This window comes from Achroia grisella, unplaced genomic scaffold (genome assembly GCF_030625045.1).
Source record: "Achroia grisella isolate CSIRO2021 unplaced genomic scaffold, CSIRO_AGI_Agris_v1 utg782, whole genome shotgun sequence".
NCBI lineage: Eukaryota > Metazoa > Arthropoda > Insecta > Lepidoptera > Pyralidae > Achroia > Achroia grisella.
The window spans coordinates 2,670,280-2,693,417 of record NW_026713022.1 but is presented as its reverse complement, the minus strand read 5'-3'; the positions used below and the strand labels follow the sequence as shown (position 1 = coordinate 2,693,417).

The following is a 23,138-nucleotide window of genomic DNA, read 5'->3' as shown; positions in this document are numbered from 1 at the left end:
AAACGTTTGTTTAATTTTCTTAATTTATTTTTGGCGCAATTACAAAGCAGTTTAATTCTTGTCCCAAGTCTGTATTCTCAACTACCCACTGACTGACTCAATGTCAAATTGTCGAATGACAGCTATGTCAAATAGATGTCATCAAAATATATTTAAATGTCAAACGATCGAAACGTGAATTTCACATGAAACATATTAAGGTAATTAATTTTCGTTTATTTACACAACAATAGTGTTTTTAAAAGCAATTACAAACGGTTTGGTCTGAAAAGTTTGACTCGTATGTGTCATAATTACCAGTAAACAGTTTCGTGCTTATTCGTAAGTATGTAACAGCCAACAAAGGTATCATGTTACTTGCGAAGTAATTTTTACTCATTATGTCATACCTGCTAATAGATTTCTCTGTTTTATTATATAGTTTATAACTGAAACGTCGTGAAAATAAAACAAATATAGTACCCTTTTTCATTTCATATATCTTATTTTATAAAGTAATTACAAAAAATTTAGGGAAGATAGAAAATGTACTTTGAAAGTTAGCACTTGTTACACTATTTTGTATTAATATATAAGACTTGGTTCTTATGTACGTAATTGTGAATATATTTATTATTTCTTACAAATTCAACATAGTCATATATATTGGTATGGATGTTACACTATACCTGTGTATGTAATGTCCTTGCTGTTATTTGTATTTGTTAATGTTTTTAGCGGCGATTGTCGCTTCTCTTGACATATGGTGCCAGCATGCTTCTATTTTCAAATCTTTAAAAATGTATGTATATTATTAAATTTGCCTGTAATGTTTATAATTTTCAGAAAAATGTCTTCTAACACTAAGTTTGTAGTTCCAATTGCTCTGGGCTTGTCGTTGGTTACGGTTACAGCCTTTGTGGTGTACTATGTGTTCAAAAAAGATGAGGAATTAAGAGGTGATAATGTGAAGACAGCCAAGGTGAACACCATTGAAGTTAAAGTGCCCAAAAGTATTCTCCCTGCTTTAATAGGTAAGTTTGAGTAGTAATAAATAGTTATATATTTTTTTTATCATTATAAAACTCAATCTTGTAGATTTATCTTACTAATATTGTAAACACAGAAGTAACAAAAATAATGTCAAAATAAAACAAATACAAACATACATCCATCCACAAGTACAAACTTGGACTTGTAGATGCATGTATGTTACTTACTCTTTCACATAAAAAGTATTTAATGAAACTTTGCAATAATATACACATTAGAATAACACAGGCTGTGTGAGAATTTCACACAGCTTGTAAATTAATAAAATGTAATTGATAAGTTTATATAAATTTACATCTATGTACAGTACATCCTGGGGTTTCTGGGGTATGTAGATTACACGGACAAAACCCTCAGGATGTGTTTGTTATAAATATTTGTTTTCATTACAAATCTGTAAACACAATAGACCAAGCGATAGAACATTTTAACCCCTATTAACTACAGAACATTCTATTAAAATTTATATTATCACAGCATCACAAATATTTACTCAAATTAAACAGTTTGTTGACATTATTACATCATCCTCACTTCAATCCTTAGTCACTACTGAACAAAAGCCTCCCCATAATATAAAAAACTCAGGTGGATTATATGTATCATTATGTCATGGTAATCATTTAAAAAAATAATGATGTCATCACTTGAATGTCTCAATGGTCTAGCGGTTTGGCAGACCACTATTTTGTATGGTTGTAGGTTCTTTTGTATTCATGTGTATGTTATTTACAAACAATATCTTTTTAAAACAATCCCCCAATTGTACATATATTAGGTATGTTTTTAACATGTTAAAGACAGCATGCCCACCGGTGGGTCACTCTGCAAGCAACATTACGAGCCCATGTGCTTATGGGTGGGCACACAACATGTTTTACCTGGGGACCGCTTGTACTTGGTCATGATTTAAATTTCAATTTAAGTACAATAGTTCATTCGCTGGATGCTTGAAGAGATACTGCATATAGAGGACTTAGTTTAATTAAAAATAAACAAATGCTCATCCCTATTTGGGAAATAAGATTTTTCAATACGGTCTTCAATGTGTTAAAAAAATATTTTGTTGGTTGTTATCACCCATGACACAAGCTTTGCATAGCTTGGGACTAAATTGCGCTGTGTAAATTATCCTGGTTTATTATTAATTAGTACTAACTGTAATAATATGGAAAATGTTATTTCTGTTAGTGAGTCCTAGAATAGAACCTATTTAAATTTATAATAGCAAGATGAGTTCTAAAACCTGTACACTATACACAATGTAATACTGAGCAATACATACCAATACTATAAATGTGTAAGTATGGCAACCTATTTATGACTAAATGGCTGAACAATCTAAGATACTTAACTATATTGATTTTGGTATGAATATAAATTCAAATTGTGTTTTTAATACACTCTACACAATGTAATACTGAGCAATACATACCAATACTATAAATGTGTAAGTATGGCAACCTATTTATGACTAAATGGCTGAACAATCTAAGATACTTAACTATATTGATTTTGGTATGAATATAAATTCAAATTGTGTTTTTAAGTTTTCATGCAGTAGTCATACATAATCAAGCAAGCAGGGTAGGGTCTCATTTTCTGATAATTAGGCTGCAGCAGTTTACAATATGGTATTCTGGATTGGATTTATTTGTAATTTTTTCCTCCATAGGTGTAATATTGCTTCCAACTCATTGATAGATTGTTTGCTTAATCTCTAATTTAGCTGTGTTTGCTTCAGGCAGGATGTGTCACTACACAAAACAAACACAGTAAATGAAACTAAGAGATTTTTAAATCTAAATATTTATACTGATGGTTAATGTTTACATAATAGTGACTGTACATTGTACGCCTGCATGTAATCAGAATAAAGATATGGAAATGATGTTCATCAACATGTTAATTATTTAATATTATATCAATAATATAAAATCCATATAGATACTTATAGTTCCGGATAATAGAGGATTTACATCTACATTCTACTTTACAAGATGAAGTATAGAAATGTGTATTTTTAAATAAAATTGAAAAAACAAATACTTACGACACATTCTATTTTTGATTTTAATAATATAATCATTTTCTAAGTCCAATCTTTGAAATTTTTAGTTTATTTGTGGGTGAATATCACTTGAACTTGTAAAAAACAAACATTAAATGTTGATAAAAACTCTGTTGTTGCATAATATCATTTTATACAGTATTTTTTAAGATATATATTTATATACTATTCAGGCCGCAGTGGAACCAACATTAAGGAATTGGAGAAGCGTTCTGGTGCTTTGATGCACTTCAAGCAGTTCAGTGACAAGGATTATGACGTATGTATCATCAGAGGTCGTAATACAGCGACACAGCTGGCAGAAACTATGATACATGACTTCATTAAACAACAACCACAAATTGTAGAAGATACAATAGAGGTTCCTGGATGGGCCTGTGGTAGAATCATTGGTGAGTACCTCATGCATTTGAATATATTTTTTATTCTGTGATTCTCATTCAATCTGAGGAAATAGAAAATGTAGTATATGTGGAAAAGAGAAGGAAGCATTATAGACGTCTCTAGCGCACACTGCTGGCGTCATGCGAGCATTAAGCTGCAAACAGCGAATATGTACATTGGTGTATGTCTCAGAACGAATAAATTAGGAAAACCAACAGTACATGAAAGATATTACTATCAATACCATCGTATTAATATCATTCACATCTATATAATTTTGTAATTGTAATAGCAAATAAATGTCGGCTCGTTTCTTAGTAAGTGGCAACCCTCACGTATATACATGAAGAGCACCACAGATATTACGTCATTCAGTGAACGCTACTTACAAAGAAGCTGCTTTGTGACTTGCTGTAATAGGTGAGATGGGGGTACCACACTGTATTACTATTTTATTCAGAGATGCCAAACTACTTTCAATAAAAATCCACATTCAAAACTATTTAGATTTTAGTACTGAATGCCTACAGTCTACGTTTCGATCAAAGTAAAATATTTGTAATCATACATCTTTATCTAAAGTTTTTATGATGCATTACGTAAAATTAGGTACGGGCGGCGAGAACATAAACGACATTAGTCACCGTAGTGGAGCACGGGTCAAGATTGAAACATCTAGTGACAAAAACACGCAGCGGCAGGTGTCCTTCCGAGGAACCAAGGAACAAATAGAAATCGCCAAAGGACTCGTTGAGACCTGCGTAAGATTATTAAATTTTCTGACAACAATAAAATATTTATTTATATAGCTTGATACTTGTATATTGCTCTTTTATATTTTTAATCTAAATCTTAAGAATATTATAATGTTTGTAAGTATGAATGTTTGTTACTCTTTCACGCAAAAACTACTGAACAGATTTTGTTGAAGCTTTACAGTAATATAGCTTATGCATTAGAATAACATAACAAACCGTGGGCACAGCTAGTTTGAAATATTTATATACAGACCAATACCCACCAACTATCAGTAATTCATTACAGTCTTAATACATACATTAAATACACAATAATATGAAATCAGTCATAGTGAACAAACCAATCTCTACTGTAGTAAGAGATATATATGTATGTTATACTATCGTCCAAAGGTGGCCCAGCAGAAGTGCCGACGCGAGATCGACCAGTCAAAGCGTGGCCCTCGGCTAGCGCAGCCTCCGCCGGCAGAGACAGCCGACCGCGATGAGTTGCCAGGTGACACCGCACACAAGCATATCAAATATAAAAAGCCTGGTAAGATACTAACAGCATGCGCTATTGGAGCAATATACACACTATATTTAATACTCATACATAAGCTACCTTTACACGTACGTTCATGCACGCGCGAGTCGGCAGGCAGGAAATAATGAGCACGTAATTGCAAACAAAGAGAACGAGAAAGATTGCGAGTGTGTGTTAGCACTTTTTTGTAATAATAAGTTATCATTGCAAAATTGCGGACTATGGACCAAAGACTATTAAAATAAAAGAAAGTTAAATGACTTGAAACATACGCGCAATCACGCGCAGAGTCAACAACAAAAATAGTTGCAATGCAATCACTCACGATTGCTGGAGCTAGCTTTCCCGCGGCAAATCGCGGGCGCTCCTGCTCCGCATGAAAGAAAATATCGTGTAAAGGAAGCTATTGATTTTTTTAATAGATAAATTCGTATTAAACTTTTCAACCATACAATTTTTATCAAAGGTAGATCGTAAAAAACGTCTGCGAGTCTAACCTATTTCATTATTGAATAACAAAATTATTGAATAACAGGCATATCGACATATTCCTATGGAATGGCAAGAGATGAGTGATATCAGAGGTGTTATATGATAATGTGATGAACGTACTGCTGTTCATGTGTATAGTTAATAGTTACCGATTACCATCAGATGGGCCGCTTGATTTTGCCATTCCAATTACATTAAAACATTCTATGGTTAGCGCTGACAGTAGTGTTATTTCATATTGATGCTAATGCCTGCGCTGGTGATGATATACTGAGTATAAAACAGGTCAAGAATTAATCCATTATGGTTACTTAACTACAATGACTTCCTGAGAGCATCGCGAGGCAGAATAGAATAACACAAAATTATAGCAAATCAACTTTAAATGTATGACTTTAAAGTCGATCTCGCGATAATGCAGTCTATTAAAAATGTGATATCTCTGAAGAATATAGAAATAGGCAGCAACACATGTACATGTAAGTCTGTTTTTACACATGTTACACCCACATACCATGTGAATCATATAGCACTTATGTATTCCTAGTTATATAACAGTACCCTTTAAACCTTTTCAGAAACCAATTACATCGGCAACCAATGTTGTGAAGTCCAGTTTTCACTTAAATTTCAAAATATCAGATATGCCTATAATTTTTTAACTTGAAACTGTATTAATAAATAGTTTTATTAAAAACATTGTAAAGAAAAAAAAGTTTTATTAAAAAAATAAAGAAAAAAATATTTTTTAATAAAAGTAATAACAAAATATTCAGTATTGAAGTTATTTATTCATATAGGAAATTCTTTGATAGTTAACGCATGTCATAACTTTTATCACAATTCCTACCGCCCAGTTCTACTGAAGTAGCTAACTTCAGTCCAGAAGAATTAGTCTGATTGATCATGATTGTATTTATTGGTGTGCCGGTGTGGTGTATATACGTATGTGTATGTATTTAATATCTGTTGTTTTGTGTGTCGTGTGTTTATATGTATATGTGTATTATATTTGTAAAATATTAGTAGCTTGGTAAAGGCAGTACGGGGTCAGGTTGATTGTGTTTGTGAAAGTCCCATTATTGTTTCTTTAAATTATAGTTATTTTTAAACGATGTCAATTAAACACTGTTGGATTGTTCAAATAATCATAATTAGTTATAATCTTTACCTTAATATAAATGTGAAGGAATATGACTTATATTTTCTATATATAAGTTCAATCAATCGGCTTCGCAGGTAAAGACTAGTCAAATATTATAAATGAATTTTCTCCAGTTCTCCAGTTCTCTAGTTCTTCAGTTTTTTATACGTATGATAATGGAATGGTACACCCGCCTGCACTAACCGTGGTTTACGCTGGCGGGGCACCCGCCATATGGTAGAATGAGCCTGAGGTCAGGTCAGTTGGCCCATAGTGGCATATTCACCAGGAATTTATCACAATGGTTCGGCACAGTCTTTTCCTTAAGACGACAGCAGGTTCGATCTCCGAACAGTAATGTATTCATGAGTTTATTTGTTAGTTTCAGAATGTTCTTAGTTTCGGAAGATTGCGCAATATATATTGCCCAGGATCATTTATTTATTAATGTATTCTCGTTTAAACTCAAATATGTGTGTATTACACTATAACAGAAGCGGGCGGCGCGTCTATAGAGGTGTACGTATCAGCGGTGTCGTCGCCGTCTCGGTTTTGGGTGCAGTTCGTCGGGCCCCAGGTGTCCCAGTTGGACGAACTCGTGGCTCACATGACCGACTACTACGGGAATAAGGACAACCGTGCCGCACATGCTGTGAGTATTGTTTAAGTTACTTGAATAAGCAACCAATAACCAAATCAGAAAGTAATTTCTATCAGGTAAGCCATCAACTTTGCTTACCTGTAATTGATAACCGTTTATATGCATGGACACGTCGTGATATCAAGACCACTGTATCTTTCCGATCTGCGGCATTGTGATTAGAGATCTTTTGAATGAGTGGTAGATTAATAGATAACTGAATGAGGTGACCATTCAAAATTTAAGTTTATTTGAATAAACGATTTGTATTGTATTCTGTCGGCAGATATCGTCTGTGAGCGTGGGGCAGGTGGTGGCGGCGGTGTTCAGACATGACGGCCGCTGGTACCGCGCACGAGTGCACGATCTGCGGCCCAACGATTTTGACCCCTCACAAATGGTAACCTCTATCTTCTTTTTCAACGCACTTGTTCGTAAAGAGCATCTAATTTCACTGGTTTTTGATATCATAGCTAATATGTGTTTACGCGTGTTTGGGTGCGTTATAAACGCAAATTGTTAAGTTATATTCCATAACCGTACTTTTTCCTATTATATTACTATATTTGCGGCGCCAGCGCAGTAGGCAGCGCGATGATTTAGAAAAGTAAAGCGGCGGGAAGTTTTAAACACGAAAGGGACTCCTAAGTTTGTTGAACTTATATGATCGTCGTGTCGTGTGATATACGTGCGTAACACACTCGGTTCTAATATACCTTCTCCGTAATTTCCTCTCATGTGTTACAACCATCATAACGCACCTATATCCGTCACATACTATTTTTAACGTGTTTTTAAGACCGTCCTCCCGCCGCAGGGGTGACGAGTGTGTGGAGATGCAGACGAAAGGGGGAGGGGATATCTTAAGCCTCTTATCCTGTAATTTCACTGCTTTATCTCATCCTTCAAGCCAAACAACTTACAAAACAAACTAACTTAAGAATATTGTGTAAACTGCAGGTGGCTGATGTGTTCTACGTAGATTATGGCGACAGTGAATACGTAGCGACGCACGAACTGTGTGAATTACGTGCAGATCTGTTACGGCTTCGATTCCAGGTATGTTAAAATCATCACTAAAAATGAATGAGTAGTCTCTCTGATTCTTTTCACTTTTGTTGTTAATTGAATATAAATATAAAGATTAGACCCAAAAATATTGTAGTCTAAACCAATTATATACAGATTCACTCATATTTTTAGGTCGTCTCTCTATACTTCTCCAATTTCAATTTACCAAATTATACATCAAATTTTTACTTATTTAAAAAAATATTGAAATGTCAGAGTTTGCATTTATTTTGTATATAAGATACTATCAAATTATCTGCATTTAATGCTTAATGGCATAGTGGTAGTTATATATCATAATAAAGGGGTTTCATATATTAATAGCAATAAATAATTAAAAAAATATATTATTGATTGTATTTGACGGTCTCGGTGGTCGCGCATATCAGTCGTCTAGTACCCATAACACAAGCGTTGCCTAGCTTAGGACGAGAGGACGCTTTGTGAATTATGCTGAGATATTATATATGTAAAAATAATATTGACCTCAGGCCATGGAGTGCTTCCTAGCGGGCGTGCAGCCGGCCACCAACGGAGCGACAGGCTCTCCCACTAACGGCTCTCGGTGGCATCCGCAGGCGGTCGAGCGGTTTGAAGATCTTACACAGGTATCACTCTCTCTACATAGTTTTTTTTTGTCATTGAATCACTGAATGACGTCATCAGCATAACTTACCCTGAAACCATATATTTTTTTCGAATCTAGCTATACTATATTGATTTTTTTAGAGATTCTTGATGAGAAATATTATACAATAGTAATTTGTATTTACGGTATTTTTATTTGAGTTTCTATTAAGAATTGTCTGTGTACATATGTTCCCTAATATTGATTTATCTGTGTTGTATCTAATTTTTGTTTTTATTTATCATGACAAATCGATTTTTACAGGTAGCAAGATGGAAACCTCTTGTCTCTCGCACCTGTATATACAAGAAGACGGTGACAGCTGAAGGCGAGAAAGAGAAGGAAATACCTGGTATCAAATTATTTGATGCCACTGAAGGTAAATAAATTTTTTAGACAATTCACACTTTAGAACTCAGTGGAATAAAATATTGAATGTTTTAATTAGAAATTTGTATGATTACAACCATTATTTAAGTTACAACAAAAAGCGTTAAATAGAATAGAATGGACATATTCCCAGATCTTTTATTTTTTTACCTCAAGCATACTTCTATTCTTTTTACCTTATCTAGATCAAACAATGAAGCTGCATCTGTAAATGGTGATAAAATTAAACCCGTGACATATACTTTTGTAGAGGGCGAAGTGGATATCGGTGCGACACTGGTGGCAGAAGGCTGGGCGGATCCAGTCCCTGAAGTGCCGTTCACTCCTCAAGCCTCACATCCTTCCACGCCATTCGGAGACCTTGGAAACTCAAGGTACACATCATCGTCATTACCTGGCATTTATCTCATTATTTGGAGTCTATACAATGTCATTTTTCAATGGTCAAAGAAGAGTAATCTTCTTTGATGCATATTGTCTTTCACACTGTACATCCATCTGTTCTCTAATCATCATATGTATTGTGAAGCATGCATCCCCTTTCATATTAAACACATTCTTCGAATCATAGCCTTCACTTTTTAGGTACCTATACATATCAATAAAGGTTAAAATCTATATGATGACGGTCTTTATGTTAGAAATATTAGTAATTTTTGTTTTATCCAAAATGTTTTAGGCTACAATATTTAAATCAGTTTTTTTGTGCAACTAAACGGTGTTTAATGTTCTTATTATTGAATAAAAATATACTACTGTTGTTATTAATAATGCAATACAAATATTAATATTCGCGATTATGTGTGTTTATCTATTCTGTCTGTTTATATATTGAAAAAAGTTTTAAACTGGGTGTATCTGTTGCATAGTATCCACAGTACAAGTTCCGTTTCGTTTAAGGTTAGATGACGCTGTCTATATTGTTGCCGTATTATAATAATTATTATTGTTTACAGAGTGCTAGGCATGTTATCACCCAGCAGTGGGAGATCTTCATCATTACCCAAAGACCACAAGGATGATAAAAAAACAACCGATACACAATCTACCGACAACAATGCGAACGGTAAGTAACAATAACATACATACTTATGTTTTTATATTGTTAAATTAAATATTTCTTCTGGTCCAATTATTGATTTCTATTATTGTTAGATCTTCCTTCATAGAAAGGGAATGAAAAATTAGGTAATTAATAATAATACTAGTGGTCGCCCATTAGTCGAAATGCGACCATACAAGACAGACAAACAATACTCAATTTGACCAGGGACCTCAACAATAAACAATAGAATATATACATATACTTGTGTGTGTGTCAAACATACAGACATTGTAGTATGCGTAATGTTTTTGATTGTTGATTTAAGTTATTTGAGTTATTAGGCATAATTTTAATGTATTATTAAGCAAAATATTATTACTCTGCAATCCTTCTCTATATAAAGTATAAATGTGCGAAATTTTAAACTCCTCCGACCGTTCAATTTTCATAAAAAGGGGTACAAAGTTTTTGCTTCACATATTAAAATATAGATTAGTGATTATGCATGGTTAATGTAACACTTGGTTCAAATTGATTATATTTTTTATTTAGTTTAGCAAATGAGAGGTTTAGATATAACAATATGTATATACATGTATACTTAATATGAAAATAAACACTTTTCCCCAGATAACGAACGAATGCCTACATCTATATCACACGCGTCTGGCCTCGAGAAATCCGACAAGATCAAGTCGATTTCGAACTTCGACCTCACGTATCCGGACATCAAACCAAAACCCCACGTTAACGGATCCCACGATGATTTTATCAACACCGAAAGGTTGAATGTAGACAAGGAAGGCTCAACAGAAACTCTTACGCCGCCAGTACCAAATCTATCCAAATCACCATTAGATGATTTCAAAGCGAACATCAATAGAATAGATTCACACCATGGGAATTTGGAAGCATTGGGCCGGACCCATAATGAACTACATAAATAAATTATTGTGTAAATAATATTGCACATTACCCCCTTACTTCTTGTAATAATCCATCATGTCTTATAATATAATCTCAGAACAATTCACACAGCGCCATCTAGTCCCAAGGTAAGCCAACTTATATTAGGGGTACTGTTATAACTACAGTTAGACACGATTTATTTTGTAAATACATACAAAATATTCATAGAAAACACCCATGCCAATACAAACTATTATAATCATGAATCCAAATGTATGTACTGTGCGAAGAATCGAACCCGCGAAGGTCGGTAAGGCGGTATAATAAACCTGTAGACCACTGATATCGTCTAACATTTAAAGTCTCGTAAAACCACATTTTAAGTATTGAAATATATTGTCTCTATCTTAATTAATAAAATCAAATGACAAAGCCAAAAGAACTAAATGCATATAATGGGTTTGTTATACGAGTACGTTTGACATTTTAATGAATAAAGATTCAATCTATAAAAATGGCGTCCATTTTTGAATACTTAAATTAAGGTTATGTTTGACGATAGCTTAAGTATTTCGTCAACTTAATTACTTAATCCTAGTGTATAAAGGAAAACGTTAATGTACACATTTTCGTTGAATGTTTTAATTATATAAATTATTTAATAATTGTCTATAGTATCAACACGTATTATAAAATAATAGGAAAGCACGATCTAAATGTAGTATCATGAAAATTCAACGCTTTTAATTTGTAATCTCGTAGTGTCATTATTGTTGTCTATTGTTTCGTTATTAGATATTAAAATGGTGCAGATTATGTATAAGGTAACTTATTTCTTGGCGATTGTCTACTACTATGCAAATTCCAGTATATGTCTGTAGCTTATTACTTTTTAAAATTTAAGTATATTAAATTATTGTCACTTGTCAAGAAAGAGATGGAAAATCGTCTAAGTAGGTATCCACTGACAGTGGTCATCCGCACCCACCTATGGGGATGAAGGTTGAGGCTTTGGGACAAATCCCTTTGCTCCGGCAACAAATCTAGGGGAAACGAACCTCGGAAAGCTGGATTTAAGCTTAAAAACTAACAGAATGCAATTAAAAATAACTTAAGAAGTAGTGCCATACATGGGTACTAACTTTTAAGGTTCTTATTCGAGTATACGTATATAAGCTGTGTTGTGGTGTGAAGGGTGAGACACGACAGTCAAATTATAGGGAAGGGGGATATGTCACGTTGGCCCTGAGTTGTACCACGGGTTTTACGTCACGTGATTCCCGTGGTGCTTGTCACGTGTACAGTTAACGACTTACACTTTCTGTTAGGTGAGCCATCATTTTTGCGACAGAAACGAATCACTTTTAAATGATCGCCATAGAAGTTAAACCCCATCTGTCAACAATATCGGCCTCCTACAAACCTAGCTTTAATTTTATAGTATTTAAGTAACAGAAAATGCAAAAGGAAAATGTAAGATTATTTAAGAATGTTATTGGTTGTGGTACGACGTGGAGATGGTTGTTTTTTTTTATATTTTGTTTCCATAGACAATGTTTGTGCATTTACTATTAAATGTCTGGTCGAAGGATGATCCATTTCAACAAGATCAATATACAATGCATAAATGGATACTATAATTGTCTATGGTAGTAATTTGTTTCTGTTATACTTTCTGGTCATAATTGTTTTTTTTTCTGTTAATATTTTTGTTGTATTTTAAGTTAATATATCTAAATGTATAGTAATAATATGTTTGTACTAATTTGGACTATACGTAATCATTTTCTATAGTAATGTTTGAGACAAATACACACAACTAGTAAATATTTAAGGTGACGATTTTATTGTTGATAATAACAATAAATAAACGGTAATTTGTGATTTTTAGTATTTTAATATCTAAAAATCATAAATTTCCGTGTAATTACGAAACTAAAAAAGTTTTTGGAGTTCTTTGAATTATTTACAATAAATATATATTATTAACATTCTTCTTTATAAATAACCGTTAAAAATTAGACATATTTGTATCTAAATTAGTACAACATATTTTAGTCTGTGATTGTCGATAACTTTAAAAGTACTTAGGCATTAACATTGTCGCTTCGTAGTAAATAAGTTTTCTAAGGGATTTATGTACCTTCGTAACATAGAACTTAATACATATCTGGTACATTTTATAACTGTATATACGTGACTCCTTTGTCCACATTATATTTTCAAAAAATATATCAGGGTAAAAAAAAATAATCTCAATCGCATCTTACTCTCATATAATTATTATTGGTATGTTAAAATTGTATGTACGTATATATCTATGGAAGTGTACCGAATAATTAGTGTTATTGTTGAAAATTGGAATAGAATCTCTACCAATATATCTAATAATTATCTCTGGTACTTCCGTATTTCACTTAAACTTAAAATGACATAGATACATATAGCATTTATTATTAAGGGTATCGGCTTGACACTCCTAAACACAGGTTATAGATTATTCTATCTATGAGGTCAATTCACACATACCCTCGTTGTTGTCTCCTATTTATATTTCATTTTTTATTTATAAGCTAAGTCACCATTGAATGAAATAAAATTTCACATCGCACAAAATATATCATAATTGGATTGTATCTTAATTGCCAAATTTTCGATAATCACTTTTTCAGTATTAATTAAATAGAATTTTTCATTTCTACCTTTCCCATCTAATTAAATTAAGTATTTTTTCTACTATCTTTACAATTTCTTTGCATTACTAACGAAGCATCCCAAAACAATATAAAAAAATTCAAATTATTGTCTACGTTAACCGCCATTTTTGATTATTATTTAAAAAGAAAAAGTAATTATTGAAAAACGAATGTAGAGTAGTATTTCTCGTAAATAGAGAGTAACGTTTAAAAGTCTCACTCTACGAGTTTTCTAAATATTTATCAGTGGATAAATAATATAAGGTGCGTAAAATGGTGCTAATGAATCCATTTCGTATGTGAATGTCTTAGACATTTCAAACTTTGGTGTAACACTAAAAGTAAATGTTTACAAAATTGTATTTTTTTTTGGATGTATGTACATGGTTACTAAATATAATGTATAAGAATAATATCCTGATAAAAAAAGATCAGTTGTCTGGGAACATTTGCCGTTTTTATTATTTCTACCTATTCCAGTGTACATTATATGCACAAATGTAAATATGATATAAATAGTATTCGGTTTTGTAAAAAAACAAACGCTTCACTAATAAAAGCTATTTGTTAATAGATAAAGGACAGACAGAATATTTGAGATCTTATGAAACGGTATTTTGTTGTATGTACACACAATATGTTCGCGGATTTCGATGATTCTTTTTTCTAATGTAGACTTTGCCCGTGGCTCGCAAATATATATAAAACAACTGCTATCGCCTCAGATGTTTTGTTAATAATATGTATTTTCCTGATTATTGTACAAAAATATGTAGTATTATAAAAAATACTTATTTTGTTTTTCTTTTATAAATATATTTGATTTTTAGTATCTAATGTATAAGGCAATTACTCTGTCAATAAAATTTTGGATAGATATACCGTTAAATTTAATATAAAAAGGTCCAATAGGCTATGGCATAATCACTGTATGGTTAGAATCTCACATAAACAAGTTATTGTAGAATTCGCATTTTATGCGAACTCCCAATTTTGGCATATTATCAATAAATTGTTTAACAAAAAGTATGATATACAAAAGTGGTTGCTGCTCAGGTCACATGGTACTAAAACGTTTTTTTTAACTGTATAACGGCATCCTATGCTTTGGTAGATATATATTAGTACTTTTATACATTTGTCTATTAATTCCAAATATTCAGGTATTCTTACCTTCAAATTTTTATTAAATTTCTTGTCTGAAATAAATTTATCACTCTTAAGTTTTCGTTGCTGTAATACTCAGAAATGAACGAACGTTCAGTTAAACTGACTCTTTTCTGAAAAGTTAATAAGATTCGTTCTTTCGTCAATCATTGATCATTTTTAACCGGTGTGGTTTCTAGTCGACTGAGAGTTCGGATTTCGTAACATTTATAAACAATTTAAAATATATGGGACTTACTAATTTTTCCTAGTTAAATCAGAGGTAGGTCACTTGCTCCTTTGCCTTTTATATAAAAAAAAAAAGAAACAATGAAATAGATATTAAAGTACCTAGAATATTATAAATGTACATATTTGAGTATGTAATATCAACATTTGAATATGTGAAGACAATAAATGTAAGGAAATATACTTAATATCAGAATACTACCGAATAAAATGGTTCTATGGACGGAGTCCTTTTGCCTTTCCCGGTAATGGAAAAAAAGGAATCGAAAGAGAGGAAAAAAATGAAAAACACTCTGCATATTAAAGAGGCCTAAGATTTCGAATTTCGAATTCTGTTTAAAAGGTACTTTTTGACAGATGTCAAATTTGTACAGTTACTTTTTATGCTCCAAACCGCAATACGTGACCGTTATCTATGCTTTATATAGGTGAATTCCTTGTCTATGTCCAGTGGTATCATAGTAAAACAAAGCTGTGACAGTCATGTCAATTAATTAGTACACCCATTTGAACAATTGAGAGACAGTAATGAACTTTTTTCTGCTATAAACGGGTGCCATACTAAGTACAAATGTTTACTTTTTAAAATAATATTCCTTCATGTAAGTCTATTTTTTTATAGTATTAGTTGCCGAATACATACGATTGCAAATAATATGTATTAAGTACAACACACTTTCGAATAATTTTATATCGTTATTTTGAATGAATAAATATGTCAAACCTGTAAATTGTTTTTATTAAAATACACAATACTCATGTGATAGTGTGGGACAATGATCCTTTATACCATTAGAATGTATCTTTTTACTTCGCTGAAAGATCCTGTTCACAATGATACGTTTTATAATATATAATTTATAATAATAATAATCTCAGGACAATTCACACAGCGCCATCTAGACCCAAGTTAAGCTAGATAAAGCTTGTGTTACGGGTACTAGATTACTGATAAAAATACATAGATTTTTTTTTTGTAAATACATACATATTATACATAGAAAACACCCAGACCAATGATACAAATGTTTGTGCCGTGGTAGGAATCGAACCCGTCGTCGACCGTCGGAAAGCGGTGTGCCAGACCGCTAGACCACCGAGGTCGTCAATTTTGTAAGTCATGATGATGGAATGGTGCTCTGGCCTATGCTAACAGTATAAACTGGAGGTACAGAGACGGCAGACGATATAATGTGGATGGAATCAGGTCAATTCGATTCGAAATCAAACGTGACGAAATAAGGACGGTAATTTTGATGGTTTCCGGAAGAACCTGACGTCAACATGACCATTATAATTGGATTAGTAGCATAAGGGCCGCTAGGTCCAGTCACTTAGATAATGTAACACAGTCTTTTATCTATATCGCTACACTTGGTGAGTAGCAAGCTCTCGATTGCATTATAGCCTATAATAAAGTTGGTATAGAAGCGATGATATTCACATAAGAAAAAAACTATTATAGCATGCAATTATTATGATATAATTAAAAAAAAAAACAAAACAAAATTAAGCATGTACGAATTAAGCCGTAAATGTGATCGGATGTAACAGACATTAAACAATGGTGTAAAACAATGTGCCGCAGAAAGCGACGAACTCTCTCGGAACGAATCATTACCCTTTTATCTTTTGTAATGGCTTCAACTTCACTTGGCAGTTACAAGTCTAATTCAAACACATGACTGCGCTGTTTGTGTGAAAATTACGAAAATTGAAATACATGGACTCGTTCGATTTGATCAGTATCATGCTGTAGTTAATTAATAATATATATTTTTATATTGGCATCAAATTGCAAATTTGCTGTCATTCTCATAGACTATTTCGTTCTTATGAAATACTAAGCATACATTTCTGAGAATTTACTAGTAAGTAGTATCTAAACTAGGCCGAGCCTGTATAACTGATACTAGTTTCACCGAGTGACAAATACCTAAGTAAAAATTAAAATGTTACAATTACGTAGAAAATTATATGGCAATTCCAATCTCTGGTAGATATATAGCTAGGTACATATTTAGTTTTGGAAATTTGTACCCATTAATATGCCAATTGAAGAGTATTCAGTCAGATTTAAAACAAAACCTCCTTTTTTGTTTTTCGATAGTTAATTTTTTGAGGAATGTTATGTTATTAGTGAAAATTTCTATGTTGTAGGGTGGCCGAGACATGAGGCCTTGCCGCCTTTTTAATTTTAAAAGGCGAATGTAGTGAACGTTAAAGGTTCTGTCAGTAAAATTATAATACACCTACGATAATAATAATAATATAACGGAAAAAATATTTACAAAAAAGAACTTAATATGAATGTGCTAGAAAAAGGCGGCCTTATCGCGTAAAGTAATCGTTACCCCTTAACATTTCAAACGTAGAAAAGTACGAGATATCCTTTAATTTTTTTTATTTACTCGTTAAAACTAGTTTACCTACTTTAATGAACACATACACAAAAAAGGTGCACATGGAGGACTCAAACTAATAATACGCGTTAATCATACTCAGACGATCAAAGTAGAATAGAATAGAATAGAAAATCATTTATTCAAATAAACTTACATTGAAGCACTTTTGAATAGATATCACATTTTTTTTAATATACCACTCGTTCGGAAAGCTGCCTCATCACAAGAAGAACAAGCAAGAAACTTGCGTGTTGCTCTATTAAATAAAAAAAAATTGTATTCTTACTTTACATTTATAAGTTGAAGTGTGTGAATACAAACTACCAATTAGCACTAATTCAATTAAATACTCAAATAGACAAAATATTAAATATACAACAAACGACAAAATATTAAATATACAACCAACTGGTTAAACAATTAATAAGAAAAAATCTGAAAAATTCGAGGCCAAAAGCTAGTAATTATAAATTCTTACAAAAGAAGCAAACTTGTAAATACGCAATGCAAGAACTACACAAGTTGCTACTTAACTAAATGAAAGCGTTACGCAAATTCGTAAAAAAAAATAGAAGAATAGTTAGAATCGATTTTCATAATTTGTGACAAATAATGAGCATTGTTTCCGGTAATTGTTCAGGCTTGTTTTGAACTCATGATTCGGATGACCCTTGCAGGGCATCATTGACGATGATAGATTATTTTTATGCATTATAATGGAATGGAATGCTCCCTCCTGCGCTAACGATATACGCTGGCAGGGCACCAGTGGAGGATGATAAGATGAATATGAGGTCAGGTCAGTTAACCCATCGTGACAAATTCACCAGGAATTTATCATGATGGTTATCAGGGGGGAACCGCGTGGAGTTCAACCTGACATGGTACATTGTTGGTAATGGAGTCATGAGTCCACATTATATTATATTCCCCCCGATTACAGACTTAAAATGTATACCCAGGTTAGACTATTGTGGAGAGTTTATCCATATCCTTTAATCCTTTCAGTGTGAACCACCAGTACCTACGGGCAGAAAAATAATTGCATTATCATTATTTACAATGTACCTACATAATATAAAACGAAGTCGCTTCCGCTGTCTGTTCGCTTAGATCTTTTAAGCTACACTACGGGTTCTAATGCTGTTTTAGCAATAGTTACGAGTGATTCAAGAGGTAGGTTTATATTTGTAATATAGGTATATACATCTGAACCACAGAACGAAGAAGTAGGATCTAAACTCATTTCTTTTTTTCTATAATTTGGATTCCAATTATATATATATAGTATTATATAGTACCTAGTTAAATTGTGTCTTTAACTAGGTACTATATATATAATTGGAATTTAAATTTTAAATATGAATAAAAGTATACAATACGCTGTTCCAATTGATGCAGAAATAAGTATTGAGTCGCTCACAATTTCTATTCATCTTATTTGACTTGCATTTTTTTACGTAAAAAAGACATTATATATAGTAAAAAACATATAGACAATCTAATAAGTAGGTAATTTGCGTGACTTTTTCTTATTGGATACCATAATACCTATCTAAGCACTAAATAGAATTTAAAATTGGAATTTATAATATACTATCGACTGATAGCCTATAAGTACCTACATAAGTATAATTATAATTTTTATAATTAATTCATCTGTTTTAACGTTAATAAATGAATATTAGCAAAATATTAAACAACTATTAATCAAATAAATTCAACACAATTTATCCATTCCGTCATTCAATAAACTTGTTTTGCGAACGCTTAAGAAATCGGAAATAAAAACATAGGCTGAATGAACTAAGACAGAGATTACAGCGTGATTGGAAATTACATAATAGCGATGTTCATTGGAGCACGCCCGCGTAATCGAAACGGGACGATACCGATTATTATAAAAAAATCGAGACTAATTGCTCCCGCCAAGTGTGATGACTAAAGTACTCTTTTGTGCAACCATGATTTTTTTAATGGTTGAAAATCGTATGATGCGTCCTCGCCTGCACTAACGGTAAGCGCTGGCGGGGCGCCAGTGCAAATACAGCAAATTATGCACTATGAGGTAACTACCCCATAGTGGATAATTTAACTACCACTATGGGGTAGTTACCTCATAGTGTTTAATTTGCTAAGAACTTGTTCTTATTTTTTCTAGAAGCTACCGGGTGAAGGTCATCGTCACAGGCCACTGTGTGCAATGGACAATCCTGCCCCTCTCGCAATTAACTAAAATAAAATTCTTAACCATCCCAAACAGTACATATAGGTATGCCATATATCTTTATTATAAGACAAACCATCAACGCATAAAACTATAGGTAACACCGTAACAACAAGCATTTTTCGTATTTCTATCAGTTAGGATTATTGTTTTACAGAATTCAAGCAGAAGCTTGTACAAGAATTACTTCACTGATATTATAAAAACTATAATTTACGTGAGGTAGACACTGTTTTTACAGAATTACAGAAGTCGTTAGCGTCTGCAATTACTGAGGTAATTTTCCACCTTGCCTATTTAACCGCCTAACAGCTTGTTTTGTAAGCTGCGAGGCTTGGGGTGCGATTAGGCAGTGCAGGATAAGAGCATGACATCTTAGTCCTCTGGATTAATAACATAGTGATATTACGTAATATTCTCTTATTTGTGCTGGTATCACGGGCATCACATGATATCGTGATGTCCGTCGTGTTGTATATAGGCAACGGTATCCTCTTACCATATGGTGGGTCGTAGGCTTATTCGCCAAGCCAATTACATAATACAATCCTCATTAATCCTGCACCTGTAACGCCTTTGCCTTATAAGATACTGTAGGTACCGTACCGTATCCGTATACCAATAGATACCGTATTCGGATTCTATAGGTGCCGGCGTTAAGGATTGTGTAAGTGAAATTTAATACAATTATTTATATGCTGTGTGTATACAACAGGTTACACCACGCACGACGTACGTCGTCGTACTCTATCTTTACCTGGATCAATGATTCTTGCGTATATGATATTGTTGCATGCAATAGTAGGTAACTATAAGATATAGCTAAGATAACAAGAAACAGGGACGGGATATTGTTTTATTTGTTGCATAAGTCGTAAGCAAGGCCTCACTACACATATCTTCATGAATATTTTATCCAGAACAATGAGAAAAAAAAAAGGAGTATCATTGACATAAAGGAGATTTTAAATAGTTATGTTCGTATGTTTACCCATATGTAAAGCGACTACGCGAATTCTACCTAATATCACGTCAAATTCATACTTAAAATTATTTATTCACGTAGGACGTTTTTTAGTTCGGTTAGCTACTTAAGTTGAGAATCTTAAAATAATTCGTAAATTTACCTAAAACTACGAATTACTTGTTTTTATATTATTGTTGAATTACCTAGTCCTTTCGATATTTCGATAGCTATTTTTTGTAATTAATTGATCGTCGCCTATGAGCACCATCACCAGGCAATGCAATTGCAAATACTATGCCGGCCTTTTAAGAAGGATTAAGTTTTTTTTAAGGTTTCAATATCATATCGGATATATATATAATAGCACTGGAAGATGATTCAGCAATGTGATTGTGCGCGGAAAAAAATCTAGAAAAACGTACGGTGGAGGACCGTCATTTATCCAGATGATCAATATGGTATTTAATTGTCTTAGTTTTAGAAAATTACGATTTATAACTAGCGAAACTCATTTTTATGAAATGTAATTTATGATATCAAGAGAAAATATTTACTTTCTAAATGAATTAATAAATGCAATCTAGTGTTACTTACGCTTATCATGTAAGCGAAAGTTCATAATTAAATTGGTATTAATTTTACTTTGACAAGGAAGCTTTTGATCAAATAGAATACAGATAAAATAGTAACATAGTAGTAATGTCTTATATTCGCTGTCATTTTAATTAGGTATATCTTATTGCTATTTATTACCCAATAGCTAATACCCATAGCACTTAGTCAAGCCCTGGTTATTCTCACGCTAAGCAAAGCTTGTGTTCTAGGTACTAATATAAATAGTTAGTAATGTATTTTTTTCTTAGAAATACCTACATATTATACTTAGAAAACACCCGTATAACGACCTATACAAACAATAATACTTATAAATACAAATGTTTATACCGTGCGAGGAATCGACCTGCAATCTTAGGTAGTCAGACGGCATGCTAAACCGCTAGACCACCGAGGTATATATATAGTATGTATATTATATTAAATATTGTTTAGTATATTATTTATTAGTAAAATTATTGATATTTGTTAAATAGGAATTTATATATTTTTTTTAATTGTTCATATGAAACAGCTATTAATAAATTAGGTTAATTAATAGAACAAATTAATAAATTATTCTACTCGTAAAATAACTCGTAATACGCGTAAATAACGAATTAATTAAACAATAAGCATTTACAAGGTCTTTTGCATAAATCTGATAAATCTAGGGCGATAGATCCCAATTACAAAACAATAACCTCACAATGTGGGAGGTGAGAGCTCAGAATAGTGGGAGCGAGAATGGACTGATAATATGAACTTTATGATTGCAATGGTCAAGTCAACATGATGCAAGTATCACACGAAGAATCGCACGTACATACAGATCTTAATTGTTATTTAAAGTTGTATTATTTGTAAATTAAAATTGTGTTATCTGTGGTAATATTATAAAAAGTTAAACTTTGCGAGTTTTAATGTTCGGCACAATCTCAGCTCCATACTACTTGATACGATTTCGAAATTTAGTTTTCGATATCATTTATCGAGGAAGGCTGTAGAATAGATATGAAAATATTAGCTATAGGCTATATACGAGCGATAACATCATGCTATGACCACAGATAATATAATATTACATACCTACTAGGACTAATAAGAACGAAACTGCAATGAATAATGTTGCAAAACGGGGAAAATGTAACCCGACGACGTTGTGCGGATCTGCTAGTTTATATATACATATATATTGATTTTAATTGTTATATAAATAAATACTATTAGTTTGAATTGTCTTGAGTATCTTTCTGTATGCATTAATAATTATTTACTAGAAATATTATTTAAATGTACCTACCAACTATAAAAAAGCTCTACTTAATTTGGCATCGATGGCGTTGTGTATAATTTTCGGGGTAATTTATTGTTTACAAGTACTTAGTCTATATTTTTTTTTACTTCTATTCTGTATTAGGTAATACATATTTTAGGTAATTGTATCTAATGTAGTCATTGTTGTTATTTTATTATTAATCAAAACCGGTAGTAATTTTGTAAAGATTTACAGAGTACCTATTCTTGAGGAGGAAGGCGATTGTTAGTAATCTTTCAACTGTTAGCTGTCAATTTGACATTAACGCCCCATTTGTGAGATCGGATTTCTCACAGATGGGACTACAGTGTCCGAATCCAATAATTGACTCCTTCGCAGGTATGTGGACTGATAATCCTATTACTACCAATGTACCGCGTGTCAGACCTCCAGGCGTTTTCCCCTAGAAACAATCTTGATAAATTAGTAACAATGGGCTAACTGAC

The 23,138-nt window shown here is 32.5% G+C and overlaps 1 protein-coding gene across 5 annotated transcripts; it reads left to right on the top strand.

Annotated features, from left to right (window-relative positions):
• The first annotated feature begins 161 nt into the window (after positions 1-161).
• LOC131851279 (tudor and KH domain-containing protein homolog) lies at positions 162-12,046 on the top strand. 5 transcript variants are annotated; one of them, XM_059201762.1, is made up of 13 exons: positions 162-200; positions 826-1,013; positions 3,277-3,495; positions 4,097-4,248; positions 4,639-4,741; positions 6,902-7,059; positions 7,334-7,447; positions 8,008-8,106; positions 8,610-8,726; positions 9,011-9,125; positions 9,387-9,510; positions 10,093-10,202; positions 10,812-12,046. In XM_059201762.1, exons 2-13 carry the CDS (start codon positions 830-832, stop codon positions 11,126-11,128), a joined length of 1,812 nt encoding a protein of 603 aa, XP_059057745.1. In that variant the 5' UTR covers positions 162-200; positions 826-829; the 3' UTR covers positions 11,129-12,046. The 5 variants fall into 5 exon arrangements, with proteins under 5 accessions (XP_059057745.1, XP_059057741.1, XP_059057743.1 ...); XM_059201758.1 differs by having other exon boundaries at positions 4,639-4,780; XM_059201760.1 differs by lacking the exon at positions 162-200 and adding an exon at positions 217-321 and having other exon boundaries at positions 4,639-4,780.
• Positions 12,047-23,138: the final 11,092 nt, after the last annotated feature.

Excerpts from the sequence above, each read along its gene's own strand:
- LOC131851279 (XM_059201758.1), top strand. The coding sequence starts at position 830 with ATGTCTTCTAACACTAAGTTTGTAGTTCCAATTGCTCTGGGCTTGTCG. Across the intron at positions 7,448-8,007 it reads ATTTTGACCCCTCACAAATG|GTGGCTGATGTGTTCTACGT; the intron begins GTAACCTCTATC and ends TGTAAACTGCAG. Across the intron at positions 9,126-9,386 it reads ATTATTTGATGCCACTGAAG|AGGGCGAAGTGGATATCGGT; the intron begins GTAAATAAATTT and ends ATACTTTTGTAG.